This window comes from Marasmius oreades, chromosome 3 (genome assembly GCF_018924745.1).
Source record: "Marasmius oreades isolate 03SP1 chromosome 3, whole genome shotgun sequence".
In the NCBI taxonomy this organism is placed as follows: Eukaryota; Fungi; Basidiomycota; class Agaricomycetes; order Agaricales; family Marasmiaceae; genus Marasmius; species Marasmius oreades.
In genome coordinates this window covers 3,383,524-3,397,710 of record NC_057325.1, presented here as the reverse complement: position 1 = coordinate 3,397,710, position 14,187 = coordinate 3,383,524, and the positions used below count along the sequence as shown (strand labels likewise).

General features: G+C 48.1%; 7 protein-coding genes across 7 annotated transcripts; 4 read left to right on the top strand and 3 right to left on the bottom strand.

Moving 5' to 3' along the window:
* Positions 1-1,139: 1,139 nt before the first annotated feature.
* Positions 1,140-3,419, top strand: E1B28_006475 (uncharacterized protein; the record flags this gene model as incomplete). Its single annotated transcript, XM_043151147.1, has 10 exons — positions 1,140-1,364; positions 1,412-1,498; positions 1,558-1,670; positions 1,721-1,919; positions 1,977-2,109; positions 2,162-2,518; positions 2,580-2,634; positions 2,695-2,874; positions 2,926-3,139; positions 3,206-3,419. The coding sequence occupies exons 1-10, from the start codon at positions 1,195-1,197 to the stop codon at positions 3,417-3,419; spliced, it is 1,722 nt and encodes a 573-aa protein (XP_043012240.1). The 5' UTR covers positions 1,140-1,194.
* A 290-nt stretch (positions 3,420-3,709) lies between these two features.
* Positions 3,710-5,865, bottom strand: E1B28_006474 (uncharacterized protein; the record flags this gene model as incomplete). Its single annotated transcript, XM_043151146.1, has 6 exons — positions 5,841-5,865; positions 5,223-5,781; positions 5,032-5,156; positions 4,811-4,975; positions 4,156-4,753; positions 3,710-4,079 (listed from the first exon to the last, which is right to left on the bottom strand). The coding sequence occupies exons 2-6, from the start codon at positions 5,693-5,695 to the stop codon at positions 3,710-3,712; spliced, it is 1,731 nt and encodes a 576-aa protein (XP_043012239.1). The 5' UTR covers positions 5,696-5,781; positions 5,841-5,865.
* A 13-nt stretch (positions 5,866-5,878) lies between these two features.
* E1B28_006473 (uncharacterized protein) lies at positions 5,879-8,455 on the top strand. The gene is made up of 7 exons (XM_043151145.1): positions 5,879-6,047; positions 6,162-6,706; positions 6,771-6,895; positions 6,950-7,114; positions 7,173-7,752; positions 7,817-8,027; positions 8,106-8,455. The coding sequence occupies exons 1-7, from the start codon at positions 5,982-5,984 to the stop codon at positions 8,268-8,270; spliced, it is 1,857 nt and encodes a 618-aa protein (XP_043012238.1). The 5' UTR covers positions 5,879-5,981; the 3' UTR covers positions 8,271-8,455.
* Positions 8,456-9,859, bottom strand: E1B28_006472 (uncharacterized protein). The gene is made up of 4 exons (XM_043151144.1): positions 9,751-9,859; positions 9,463-9,685; positions 9,185-9,406; positions 8,456-9,129 (listed from the first exon to the last, which is right to left on the bottom strand). Exons 2-4 carry the CDS (start codon positions 9,578-9,580, stop codon positions 8,603-8,605), a joined length of 867 nt encoding a protein of 288 aa, XP_043012237.1. The 5' UTR covers positions 9,581-9,685; positions 9,751-9,859; the 3' UTR covers positions 8,456-8,602.
* A 29-nt stretch (positions 9,860-9,888) lies between these two features.
* Positions 9,889-11,162, top strand: E1B28_006471 (uncharacterized protein). Its single transcript, XM_043151143.1, has 6 exons — positions 9,889-10,068; positions 10,119-10,191; positions 10,247-10,299; positions 10,351-10,439; positions 10,494-10,828; positions 10,902-11,162. The coding sequence occupies exons 1-5, from the start codon at positions 9,992-9,994 to the stop codon at positions 10,787-10,789; spliced, it is 588 nt and encodes a 195-aa protein (XP_043012236.1). The 5' UTR covers positions 9,889-9,991; the 3' UTR covers positions 10,790-10,828; positions 10,902-11,162.
* Positions 11,104-11,996, top strand: E1B28_006470 (uncharacterized protein; the record flags this gene model as incomplete). Its single annotated transcript, XM_043151142.1, has 5 exons — positions 11,104-11,187; positions 11,242-11,284; positions 11,330-11,454; positions 11,519-11,806; positions 11,862-11,996. The coding sequence occupies 5 exons, from the start codon at positions 11,104-11,106 to the stop codon at positions 11,994-11,996; spliced, it is 675 nt and encodes a 224-aa protein (XP_043012235.1).
* A 79-nt stretch (positions 11,997-12,075) lies between these two features.
* Positions 12,076-14,158, bottom strand: E1B28_006469 (uncharacterized protein; the record flags this gene model as incomplete). Its single annotated transcript, XM_043151141.1, has 4 exons — positions 12,076-12,271; positions 12,330-12,528; positions 12,587-12,957; positions 13,017-14,158. 4 exons carry the CDS (start codon positions 14,156-14,158, stop codon positions 12,076-12,078), a joined length of 1,908 nt encoding a protein of 635 aa, XP_043012234.1.
* Between the last annotated feature and the right edge of the window lie 29 nt (positions 14,159-14,187).

The following is a 14,187-nucleotide window of genomic DNA, read 5'->3' as shown; positions in this document are numbered from 1 at the left end:
TATTGGGCCCGTTGGCGTGCAGTCTGCAGTGAACAATGCCTTTGTAGGGAGGCATACACGAAGGCAGGTCGAGAAATGGCCAGGTTCCCAGGACTGAAAGCCCTAAACGCCAAGTACCATATTTTTGAGGCGCTCCAGAGTAAAAAGCATAACAATAACAAGCAGAAAAACACTTACAGTCAGATCTCCTATAATGCATATGCCCGATAATGCATAATTTCCGAAATGCATTGATTTTCGGCTTCACCGACTCGGTTTGCGGGGGAAAATGCATACCTTTCTGATTTCGCATAATGCATACCTTTTTGGCCCAAAAACCGATCATCATGGGCCAAATTCACCTCCAAAAATGCATACCCTTAGTGTGTAGGTCCCAACCTTAGTTACCATGGAGTAAATCATTCGTAAATTTGTCCCTACAGTACTATTTACACCCAACATGCCCCCAAAGCGGAACATGGCAATCAAGGACACCACTGATCAGGAAATTTTCCAGACACAGTTTTAGCTCTTTTGAAACCATTACAGTGACCCCAAAAGTTATAAAAAATAATAAATTCTAGAAATGCATACTCTCTAAAAATGCATACTTTTTGGACCCAACCGAGGGGTATGCATTATAAGAGATTTGACTGTATTCTCCCAGTACCCCACCTCGAGTCCCATTGAATTTCTGATTCCTGCTGTCTTGCCCGTATATTCGCGTCAACCGCTTTATCCCTTGACCCCAGTATGATCACAAGTCACCTGGCATCGCGCTTGCCGCGCCCTTGTCAGTTTTTTCTATGCAGTTCGCGTGGATTTCTCTCCAGAAACTCCAAGGAACTCCTGATGCCCTTGATGATCAAAAACACGTCAAGGCCAGTTATGCGGGGAATACACGGTCACCTGAAGCCAACTTGCAACCATAACACAACCCGGTGGTACGATGGGCATGTCTGGATGAGAAGCTACTCTGGGTGAGCAACCTTCTAGGCTTGAAGCGACTTTTTCCGCATCCAGATAATTTGCTGGCTTTGGCCTGTCGCTGGAGTAGGTAGGGAAAGTGGGATCAACGAGCGCCTAAGTCACCTATTTTGGCCTAATCCGGTTCCCGGTGATGCCGCGGCCCGCGGCGACCCTTCTCCCCTCAAAAGGCTCATCCCGCTTGATTCTCAACCTTTCTATCCCTCCCCACCCTAATCGTTTTCTACTATGTTACGCAGAGTTTCACGAATCTTCAAGGGGGACGAAAAGATGAAAAACTCGAAGGACTCTAACGCGGACAGCAAAGCGTCAGCTTCAGCTCTAAAAGCGAAAGCTGTTCAAGCTCCCAAAGAACTGAAGCAGGGAGAGTTCGTTGGTGCTTTGGATTGCGGAACTACGTGAGTTATACATCTTGCATTTTGAACCCTTCTAACTGCGACTTTAGATCCATTCGATTCATGATATTCGACAAACATGCCAAGGTCGTCGCTCAGCACCAGCTAGAGTTCCCCCAATACTACCCCCAGCCAGGGCAAGTCCCACCACCGCGTACATGATCGTTTCTTTGTTGGCTTACCTTGGTTAATGTAGATGGCATGAACACGATGCGAAAGAGATTCAAGAACACGTGGAGAAATGTATTGAGGAAGCTGTAAAAGCCTTGGAGGCATCAGGCTACAAGAGTGACAGCATCAAAGTTATTGGTGAGATCACCCAATGCCTTTAAGTTACATTGTATGCTCAACTCTAAAAGGCATAACCAACCAACGCGAGACTACGGTTGCTTGGAGTCGGAAGACTGGTCAACCACTGTGCAAAGCTATCGTATGGACTGATTCGAGAACCAAAAACACTGTCGTCCACTTTCAAAAGAAGCTTCAGGAAACGGGAATTGAGGTTGCAGAGGGGCAGTTCAAGAAGGGCGAAGAAGGTGTCGATGCACTGCGTGAAATGTACGTTCTATACTCACGCTCTATAATGGTCGGGCTGACTTGTTCAACTTTTTCTAGCACTGGACTTCCGTTATCGACGTATTTCTCAGCCGTCAAGTTCCGTTGGATGTTGGACCATCATCCCGATGTCGCAGCTGCTCATGAGGCAGACGACCTGCTTTTTGGTACTGTTGAATCATGGGTCCTCTATGTGCGATATTCTATCCTATTGCTCTTCGTGGGCCTAACCGACGTTCTCGTAGAACCTTGCAGGTGGTGCTGAGAAAAATCTACACGTTTGCGAAGTTACCAACGCGTCTAGAACTCTCTTACTAAACGTCAAGACCTTGCAATGGGAACCAAGTCTACTCAGATTCTTCGGATTCCGAGAATCTATATTACCCAAGATCGTTTCGTCTTCTGAAGTTTATGGGAACGTTGCCAGTGGGGCTTTAAAGGGAGTACCTGTTGGCGGTCTTGTTGGCGATCAACAAGGAGCCCTTGTGGGCAACAAGTGCTTGAAGGAGGGTGAAGCCAAGTGTACTTATGGCACTGGTGCTTTCTTACTCTTCAATACGGGAGGTGAAGTTGTGAAGAGCAATCACGGTTTGGTCAGCACTGTGAGTGATTCTTTCGTTATAACCAAAGCTTGGTCTTAAGCTTAAGCATATCGCTCTCAAGGTCGCATATCAAGCAGGCCCAGATGCACAGCCTGTTTATGCACTGGAAGGCAGTAGTAAGTTGTTCAAGGTGCTCAATGGCAATGGCCTCACGGTTTTTTTCTTACGACTTGCAGTATCTGTCGCCGGGAGTGCCGTCAAATGGCTTCGTGATACGATGGGTCTTATCGACTCCGCTGATAAGGTCAACGCTCTTGCGGCCAAGGAAGAAGACACAGGAGGTCTTTATTTCGTTACCGCCTTCTCTGGACTTCTTGCCCCGTATTGGGATCCTGGTGCCGCGGGGTTGTTGATCGGTACGGTTCCCCACACATCCCACATCGTATTACTCACTGACCGATTTACAGGAATTTCTCAATACACCAACCCCTCCCATATCTGCCGCGCAACCCTTGAAGCGAACGCCTTTCAAACGCGTGCTATCATCGAAAGCATGAAACTCGACTCTGGAAACGAGCTTAAGCATCTTAAAGTCGACGGTGGAATGACCAACGGCGACTTGGCGATGACCGTGTTGGCTGATGTCGGGGGGTTTGTTGTCATTCGACCTGAAATGAGAGAGTAGGTTGTTATCCCTTGGTTTCCTTGCCACCCACGCTTACGACTCTGGAATGTTTGTCCTCGCAGGTCAACTGCACTCGGAGCTGCCCTTCTTGCTGGGTGTGCAATTAAGCTTTTCGGATGGGATTTGACGAAACCGGAGACGTTGGCTGAGGTGAATACGCTTAATAATACGGAGTTTAAGCCTGCTTTGGCGGAGGAGAAGAGACAAGAGAAATGGGAAGGTTGGCAAAAGGCTGTTGAGAGGGCGAAAGCGTGGGAGGAGGGTGTTGATGAGTGAAAAAAAGTCGTAGTTTTATTTTGCTATCTTGGAGGGAGTGAGTGGAGTAGGGGTAACCGGACATGGACGGTCTGCTGAAGGAACCTTCTTCCCTTATTACTGATACCAACGACTGCTATGTTATTCTGTATGTATTTGTACCACAATGCGATTCTTTTCATCCACAGAGGGCTCTTGAATGGTACTACTAACATTCAAGCTTCAAGCTCAAGAGCCGCATGTCTACCACAGCTCCCATTTACTTCTGTACAATTATGAACGCCAGTAATATACAACCAACGTCCCCGTCCTCATGTAGGACACACTAACTCAGCGTCCCATCTATCCGACCCAACACCCGAAGCCACCACGAAGAGCCCCCGGGGATCGTATTTATCTTTGATAGCCAACAACCTATCATAGTGGCTCCCGAAATAGGTATGCTTGAAATTAGGTTCGTACAATGATCCCTCATTCACGTATGAGGGTGCACCAGGTTCCAAAGCCTCCATCGTGGCGATTTGACCTTTAAGTACGTCCCTCTGCGCTTGTATCTGAGCAGCAGTGGCACCATCTTCCCAATTGACGGTCGTATAGACCTCAGCGAGGGCATCGCGCCATCCAGGGTTTAAACCAGCGGAATCTGGATCAGTTTGGGAGACGACACCGCCTGCGACATGACTAGTATTGGCAAGTTCGAGCGAAAACACGTAAATCTGCGTGCACAAGGGACGAACGATAAAATAAAATAACTCACTTGATCGCAACACCTTCAGGAAAGCTTAGAAGTGTCTCAGCCATCTTCTCGGATTGATTTTCGTATAACTTCCTCGTGTACAATCTCGACGCAATTTCCACATTCCCTCCCACTTGCGAGCCCGACGTCGTAGGTAACGAAGACGTGGCGTTTATGAGAGCATAAAACGAAGGCGCTGGTATCATTCCTGTCATTGTATTGTTTTCACCGGCCGTCTTCTTCACGAACTCCAAGAATGGACCCGCGGTTATGTTGGCATCAGCGAGTGAGACGTTGGGTGCAATCATCCCATAGAGAAAAGAGTTTTGGTTGATAAAACTGTATCCACCCCAATGAGCGTCAGCTAATTTCGGTTGGATCTTGAAGAATTCAGTTCCAACCGACTTGGCGATGTCGGGTGATGTGAAGTTGGCGGTAACAAAGGCAAGGGTGACAGGAACGATATCGTGAGTTTTGTAAGTGACGGAGGTAACGACACCATAGGTGCCTGCTCCTCCTCCACGTAGAGCCCAAAATAAGTGAGAGTTGTTGTAGGCATTGGCTATAACATGGTCACCGTTGGCGGTGACTACGGTGAACTGGATGGCGTTGTCGGCACCTATTCACAGAGTCAACATTTCAGCTGAAGTAGTAATGGGATTCTGTATGAACGTGCCGAGTCCGAATTTTGCAGAAAAGGCACTGTGACCACCACCTCCGATCCAACCACCCGCAGCACCGACAGAACCATCGCCGGATATACCACCTACAACATATCGACCATTCTGCTCAGCGGCTGCATACGCTTCACGCCATTGCACTCCAGCTCCGATGGTGAGCGCTGAATAGAAAGATTTGTCAGTGAAATTTCAGAACATATATTGATGAACAAAGTACCCCGGTAATTTTCAGTTGTCGGTGCACCTTCCGGGATGAAAGTCTCGTTGTAGGTGATATTCTTGAGATGATGAGTCCAAATCATGAACGCATTTTTTCCCGCGCTTCGGCCCAGGTAATCATGACTGTTGGGGAAGAGAAAAATGGTGAATAAAAACATCTTAGTTTCCTCGAAAAATCTCAAAACTCACCCTGTATTCTTCACCACTAGCCGCAAATTATGTTTAGCCGCAAAACGGACGGCTGCTTGAATATCTGCCGCCGAACGTGCATCAACGCCAATCGGTGGTATGTTTCCTTGTTCACAGGGAAAGCCAAGGGTAGCGTTCAAGTAACACGAGCTAACAGTTCCATTGGGGGAGATGTACGCCTGAAAATTGATGTTCTGGTAAGCTCCAGCTCGGTCTGAGACCCAATTCCCGTTGAAAATGTTCGTTTGAACGTCGGTACAGTTTCCTGAGGGATTCGAGGCAGGGTAGCAGACTGCTTGGGGAGGTGTCGGGCGAATAATGGGTTGTGAGATTTGAGATGAGAGGTGCTCGAATTCCGAGTCAGACGGCCAACAAGCATCTCCGTAGGGACATTTGCAGTCAGACCCAACTGAACCAGAAGTTAACGAGAGAAGAGATGTTGCCAGTAGCGTATAGTGAGTTGCACCCAACATGTCGGTGGGACTGCTGAGACTGAGGCGTACCCTCTTATACGATAATTCTGAAACATCTTCCCCGTAATTATTGGAGCTGTTGAAACCTAGGTATTTGGAGAAATGTCAGACCTGTGCGGAAGTTGTCAATTTTCAAATAGCCTACGTTGCCGGTGGGCATCCAATGTTCCCACGGTCTCCTCAGTTTCTCGTACTACATGTATCTTTCGGAACACCAATCGTGGGCGCAGCCGGAAGATAGTCACACTGTCGATCTATTCAAGTCAGAAAAGGCATACGCGTTCAGATGCTGCGCATGTCATATTTGCATGGAGCGCGAACCTTCGGCCAATTAAAACCTGCTGCGCACAGAGTAAGGTGGGTACTAGCCGATCTGTTCTGGACAGATACCCAACTAATTGGCCCTGTCCTTGTCCAGATGCCTTCCCCGGTTTACTCCTAAGCTGTTGAAGTAAGCTTGCGAAAGTTCCAGGTATTTATAGACGATATTATGCTCGGTTACGCTCTCCAGACCTTACCTACCGCGGTAAAGATGAGGTCCTACCTGCTATCTTGCTCTTATTTCGCGTCACTTGCACCTTTCGTTGCGAGTCTGACCTCCCGAGGGAACGAGTGTCGATGCCTATACGGTGATGCATGCTGGCCCAACGACTCCGACTTCGCCAGCCTTTCCGCCCGCGTTTCTCAATCTCTCATCCATCCTTTACCTCCTGCCGCTGTGTGTTATCCAGTAGGTAATCCTTCCGGTAACTGCACCGATGTTCAGCTCCACACTACGGACGGAAATTGGCGTTCCGATCAACCCGGGTCTATGCAGAATACCAACTTCGAGACCTTCATCTTCCCGAATGACACAATCAGTGCTTGTTACCTCAATACCACACTCGGAGTTCCTTGCACTCAAGGAAGTGTACCTCCCGTTGGCGTCGATGCTCGCACCGTGGAAGATGTCCAGGCGGCTGTTCAGTTTGCTGCAAACCATAATTTGCGTTTGGTCGTTAAGAATACAGGGTATGTCGTGTGGCTGTCAAAGTCCTCCTCCCATCTGATCTATCACTTGATTTTTTCACTGTAGGCATGACTTCTTGGGTCGAAGCACTGCTCGCAACGCGTTCTTGTTGTGGACACATCACCTCAAGAATATCACCTATGACGGTGCATTTGTGCCGGTCGGCGGTCCGAAAGACAAGACCTACAAAGGTGACTATGAGTCCTCTTGAATTCAATTTGTGGTTGAAAGGTGTTCAATTCCAGCGCTCACTGTCGAAGCTGGGGTCCAGTGGCACGAAGCCTACGACGCAGCTGAACAAAATGGACGGTTTGTTGTCGGGGGTATATCTGCTGGAGGATCAGTTGGCGCTGCTGGCGGTTGGATTCAGGGTGGAGGCCATAGTGCTTGGTCCCCGTCGTACGGGCTTGGTAAATCATTCAACCCTCTCCGTTCCTTCCAAGCATCCTCTGATGGTTTTCTCTGAAGGGGTGGATAACGCATTACAGTTCACTGCTGTGGTTGCATCCGGTGAACACCTAATCGCGAACGCTCACACCAACACTGACCTCTTTTGGGCCTTGAGAGGGGGAGGTGGAGGAACTTATGGTGTCGTAACCTCCGTCACCTATCTCACACACGATCCAGCTCCCGTCGTTGGTCTTTTCATTAGCTCAAATTTCTCATCAACAGAGGTAGCAAGATCCGTTCTGTCCGAATACTTCAAGCTCCAGCCAACCCTCGCTGACGCTCGTTGGGGAGGCTACTCCTTCCTCTCATCCACGTCGCTGCTCAGCATCTTGATTGCCCCCAACACAGATTGGGCATTTGCGAATGCGACAGTTGCACCTTTCATCAATTTCACGTTCAATATGTCCGCTGATACGAGCTTCGAGAGCTTCCCCTTCCCTTCGTTTTACAACTTGTACACACTTGTCCTCGCTGATGGCACACAGAACGGGTTTAATCAGGAGATAGCTTCGCGTTTGATCCCGAGAAGCGTTTATGAAACTAGATACGAGAAGATCGCGGACGCCGTCATTGCGTTCAATGGTACCCTGAATTTCAAGTATGACCTCCTTCTCTGTGTTCTTTCGGCTGTTACTCACCTCAGTATTTCCTTTGCTTTTTAGTCAAGTCGCCGGGGGTGTGGTCTCTTCAGTCAATCCAGACTCTGTCGGTGTCAATCCGGCTTGGCGGGACGGCTTAGCTTTGGGTATTGGTGGTGGTGGTTGGAAGGAAGGGGCTACAGTTGCCGAGATTCAAGCACAGAAACAGAGAGCCAAGGACTGCCTTTCTATCCTTGAAAATCTGCACCCCGGTGGCGGGACGTACTTCAATGAGGTCAGTTCGCCTTCAATCGATTTTTTATTATCATCGTTCTATAGTTGGCTAATGAATGTTGTATATGATGCCTCCTAGGCTTCCTTGTACGAGTCTAATCCGGCACATACCTTCTTTGGTAACCACTATAGTCGCTTGCTCGCTATCAAGGACCATTATGATCCTCGCGGGTTGTTTGTAGTTGCTGAAGGGGTTGGCTCCGAACGTTGGGATGAATCTCTCAACTGCCGCAAGCGCCACTAGCTATGAGTACGTTAGCATGGGAACCCTCCTACTATTTATTTACTGGTGTTTCCTACTTTTCTCGGGCCGTGTGTACGACCTATATCCTAGTACTGGGGGCCATACAGGGTAACGATTTATCTCTTCGCCACTTGTTCTAATGCTAGTATTCTGCAATGACCTATTCTAAATTGACTTAAGAGAAAAGGACGCGCCAGCAATTTGAGCACGAATGACTATAAAATACTGATATCATACAGACCAGTGGGTATACTTGAAAGATAGAATCATGGAATGGTGCGGGGTGTTCAATTCAAGCTGCCCGAATGATGTTCTCCACGTCCACGAACAGGTCAAAGCACCGCCAATTGCAGTATGTCACTCTGACGGTTGGTTAAAAACTCCGCAAGTTTCTCCATCAGCATTCTAGTCCGCAAATCCAAAGGCTGACCGCTCTCGCCGCTCGGCGGTGCTCGTCTGGGGACGACAGGATCGATGAAGAATCGGTAGCAAGTTGGAGTTTCGCATGCTTCAATTGCATCGTCCTCTTCGAATAGCTGTTTATCGTCTATGAGGGCGGGCGAGACAAACAAGGTAGAATCAGTCTCTGCGTCCGACATCTCTTCATCGTCATCGAAAAGATCCCTGTTCTCGTCCTCGTCTCGAAATAAACGGTACCAGCGAGGGCTGCCGTCGGTCCTCCCCGCCTCAATGTCATCCTCTCCAAGGCAAGGGAATTCTCGTAGAAGGTCGCTCATAACCATCTCCATGAAGACAATTTCGCTATCGCGTCGCAAGAGCTTCCAATCCTCGTTGGAAATGGACGTGTCGTGCGGAATCTTTTTCACGACAAGCATCAATCTAGGGATAAGCTCTTGCACTGGAGACTGGGTGTCAGCTCAGTTAGAAAGAGACAGATGTGGTGTATGCTATACCGAGTTTTATGCATACTGCGTCATCAACGATTCTTTTCTCTGGAAGGAGTAATCGTAGAAAGTCAAGGCGAAGATCATAACTCTCGGCGTGTCGAGCTGGATCAACGGGTGCTGTAAAGTCGATAGGCGGAAACTCTTGCAGTAATCTTTCGAGAAGGCCTTTAAATGGTACTGAAAGAACAGTAAAGAGATGGTGGGTCAACAGAAGCAGCATTCTGGTGTCTGTAGAAACTCTGCGACTTAGATTTTTCGTCAAACACTCGTAGTGGCAGACTCACAGATGGATATGAGGATGGCCTGTTCTCCTTCACCAGAAGGTGTATTTATATTCTTCATCAAGTAGAGTCCCGCATCTCTGATCTCTGTTAGAGCCGTCCAGGTCGCGTCCATGTTCATTTTGAGGATTAAAAAGGTTGGGGGTGGAAAGCGAGTGTTTTTTCTGACCGGTAAGAGATGACTGGGAGCATTCTTATACAAAACGATCTTTTTTGTTCATCGTTCCTGGAGATACCCCACCATTGGTCATCAGCCTTATTGTGATTTTGCCATGATGCAAAGGCCCCTACCGATTCAGAAGCTTGAAAGTTGAATGAAAATACAATAAAAAGGACCTTTGAAGCGTGAGAAGCATGTGCATACTGTAGAATGGCGGGCAGAATCCGAGTTCAAGAACAATTGGTCGCGTCTGTCGCGTAATGCGTCCCCACGGGCCTACAAATCATTCACCGTAACCACCATCACTACGCGCTGGTTTACTGCCGATCGTCATAACAAGTACAACAAACCGTTGAAGGATAATTAGAACCAATGGACTCGCCAGAAAGCAACAAGCTTGCATCGTATTTCGACCGAAGCGCTTCGTCAGTTCAGGCATATGCTACCAAGCACGTTTGGCTCATTATTGTGTTCAACATTTACCTGATTGCTTCCGCAGGCTAGAGTTTGGGTATGCTCGACCCGCATTTCAAGCGTCTAAGGGCTATTTCGAGGAGTTTCCTGTGCTCTCGGTATGAGACGAACAATTTGCCTTGACTGCCATTGCGACCAACTCCGCTCGTTCAGATATTCCTTTTTGCATTTGGACTCCTTAGTCTGTTTCCGATCCTATTTCTCTTGTGAGTCGTCACCATCGCCTTCTAAGTTACGCAATTGACCACCCTTTGCAGGGGCATAATAGCATTTTCTATCGTTGGGATCATTTTCTTTGCTGTAGGCTTAGTCTTGGTCATCTCTCTGGCGATTATTCTTGTATTAGGTGAGAAGCCCACGCAGGAACTGTCTCCTTGTTGACCTTCTTACGTCCGGGTAGGGTCGATTCTGATTCTCACCCTCTTTGTCAACGTCTGCATTGCTGCATTCCTCACAAGTATGCTGGTCTCAGCATACTTGCTCATACGACTTCTCACATTAGTACGTCAACACGGCCTTGACGGGTTCAACGCATGGGCAACCGAAATACGGGGATATATTGTTCAAACTTTGAATGGCGTTGTCCTTGATCAAGAGAACGAGAGTGTGGGTTCCTCGGAATCTTCCAAATCGATGGTGGTAGTGGAGGAAAAGAAAGACTCATCACCAATCGTTAGCGAGGAGGAAGCGTCCTAGACTAGTTAGGTCGTTCCTGGACAGTTGCATCAGTGTAATGTATGTGTAGTTTCCCTCAAGAACCTTTTGGGTTTTCTCGGATTGTCACTTGTCCCTTACGCGATATATATAGAATACTCATTGACAGTTTCGGATGATCCAAGGTTGAGGTTGTGCACAACTTCAATTGAGATGGTTCATACCCATTCCGATGTTCAACCGTTATGGACCGCCTTCTCAAGTTCAAAACCGAGAAAGAGGCATTTGCTCGGACGGTCGAATTTCAATTGTATAAAATAAACAGGAAGCTCAATTGACACGACTCTCAAAGCACTATGGCTTGTCGATCGTATTTCGCTGGAACATTGTTACTATTTGCAGGCATTGCATTCGCTCAAACTGCGCCTCAATGGGGACAGGTGCGTCGGATAGAGTTGTGAATGTATGAAGGACCTGAGTTGTCCTTCTTCTAGTGTGGTGGAATCGGCTGGCCAGGACCCACTACATGCCCCTCGGGTTGGACATGTACTGTCTTAAATCCATACTACTCACAGTGTTTAGCCGGTGGTGATGGTGGGGGGAGTACTAGTACTACTACTGGAGGAGGGGGGGGAGGAACATCCACTACCACAGCTACCGGTGGTACCGCAACTCTTGCTCCTGGAAACTCGTGGATCCGGGCAGTGGTGAGTACTATATGCATGTTATTCTTGAACAACCAACGAGTCTAGTGGTTGTCGTTCTGGCCAGGTCGATCCTAATTTCCACAAATACCTGCGATCCGAGACGTTGGGTACAGCCTCAGAGGCTGTCCTTGGTGAACCTTCCGAGGCTGCTCAATTCCAAGTCACAGGCGGTCAACTCGTTCAGATGGCTTCCAGTGGAAAGCTTTACGCGATCGTAGAAGACCTAACTGATCCCACCGTCAAGAAACTCAAGGTCACTTGGTCGACATCCCCTGCTACTGCAGGTACTTTCGACTTCAGTGGGGACACCCTCGAATGGAGTAATCCTGCAATCACGAGACCCCAGAATAATGTATGTCAAAACCACTGCCATGTTGCATATGCCTGACTTTTAGCATTGTTGGTAGGCATGGCTGGTTTGTCCCGACTCAGCCGGGAACAGGGATCTATATGTGAACCTGGGAGCTTATGCATACCAAACACCAGCTGGATGCGCAGACCAGACTATCCATGCTTATACTGGCTCGACTGCTTCGGCATGAGACTTATCTCTTTTCGGGATCCTGTTTTCTCGTAGTATTAGGAAAAGTTGTCCCTCCAACTTGTTATATAGATTACACATTACGACTTTGTTTTGATCAAGCCGGCCATGAGGTCAAAGCTATTTCCATCCGGTTGGAGGTCGATGAATCCCCCATGACCTGTGCTCCATCCTGTACGTTCAGGAAGAGTACGCAAAAGCCCGTGGTCAAGCGTGATTCCACATATCCTCGCTTGTGTCGGAGGTGAGACTGTTGTCAAATGGACGAGTTGGTCACTTGGATTACCGTTCAGAATTTCGTTTCTGTTCATTCTGAGAATGAGGAGAAACGTACGAGTGAAGCCATCGCTCGAGATAAAGATCCATAAAAGGACTGAAATCACCCCTTCCGGTGGTGAAGACTCTCCACATCTTTTCAAACTTGGCCAAGATTGCAGCAGCCGTCTTTTCCATACTCAGCGGCGCGTCGGATTCTCTCTGAACTTGGGAGAGGGAAAATATCGGAGCGGGATTCAGAATGTTGATGCCACAACCTAAGTGTTAATGACTTCATTTTCGGTCAGCTCAACATGTGATGATTGGGATACCGACCGATGACAATTTCAGCTTTCCCATCCGAGAAGTTGGTGCTAACGAGGATACCACCGATTTTCTTCTTCTCTTTCTCTCCTTCCCCGAATACCGCATAGAGATCATTAGGCCATTTAATTCGAATGACGCTCCCCTGTTTCCCGAGGACCGTTTCATCCCGGCAAGCCTCGACTATCGCCAACGCAGTCAGATATTGAATGAAGACTAGTTTGTTTGCCGGGAAGGAGCTCAATGGTACACGAAGAAGAATAGAGAACTGCAGACAGCCCGCGGGAGATACCCATGAATTCGAACCCCTGCCACGGCCGGCGATCTGGTGAGACGCGAGGGAAACAAGTGGAACTGGAAATCTAGTGAGAAGTCGAGGGTTCCTGTGATTTGTTTCACGTCAACAAAGGATTTCGCGTACGAAATAGATACAGATACTCACTTATCCAACATCGTTTGTGTACTTGTCACTACTTCACCATATAATAGCACTTCCCCACTTCCCCATCCACCCTGATCGATCTGCCAACCTTCCTTTGCGGAAGCGTCCGCCAATGCCCGGAAAAATAGTGAGAGATCGAATAAAGGCGTAAGGCTTCTGTCTGGAATGACTCTATCCAGGCAAACTATGACTCGCTTGGGTTGCCACATAGCTGGATCTCTTGATGATGAGACGGAAGTACGTGCCTCAGTCACAATCTGAGCAGCTTCGTCAAACTCGTGGAAGTGGAATGTATCGTTCTCGTCCTTGAGGGGAGTGGATTTGGGACCAAGATTTGACTGGCCGATCTTCTCCAAGACTTTCGAAACTGCATCTTCTTTCGACGAGAGCAGAAATTGTGGAAGAGGATGAGAAATTGAGGCATCGCTCGTATTCGATGGAACACGGATTCCCGCTTCCTGCAACGCTGCTTGTAGCACAGAAAATCTCCTCTTTTCAGCCTCATTGATGTCGATTTGAGGAAGGTTGGATCGAGCTGGTTCTTCCATCGCTGTGTACTCCGGACTAGAAGCCCAAAATGCAACTTTCCCCAATCCTATCGTGAATTCAACGCCAGCCATAGCAGAATTTCCCTGTTGTCCTGCGTAAGATGCCAAAGTTCGACACCCTCGACCTGATTCTACTCCATCAAATCCACGTATATTCGATTGAAAGATGCCTTCGATAACTGCCAGATCTTGAGTTATTAGATTGGTATAATGGGGTTTTGTTATAGCATCGTTGGTGCATGTAGGATAGATAACATCTCCGGATGGCTTGTGGTAGAAACGTAAAGAATTGTGATCGATTCCTTGTAGCGTAGATGGATGCGTCTTCCTGATAGCTCCTGAGGACAGACACAACACTGATCCACCGTTTTCGATGTACGTGTCGAGAGATGAGATCCATTGTGAAGAATTGACGTTCCGACACTCCGGAAGGACGAAGAGTGCACAAGATGTCGACCACGGTTGGGTTTTCAATGTTTGAGGAGTGACGGATTGAACACTATAATTGGTTCGCAATAGACTCTGAAGAGAAGAAAGCGAGGACTTCAGAGAAGGTGTTAGCGCCTCAGGGCCAGAGTAGACGAGGACATTCATGGTACTGGTACTTCAGGTAGCACACGAGT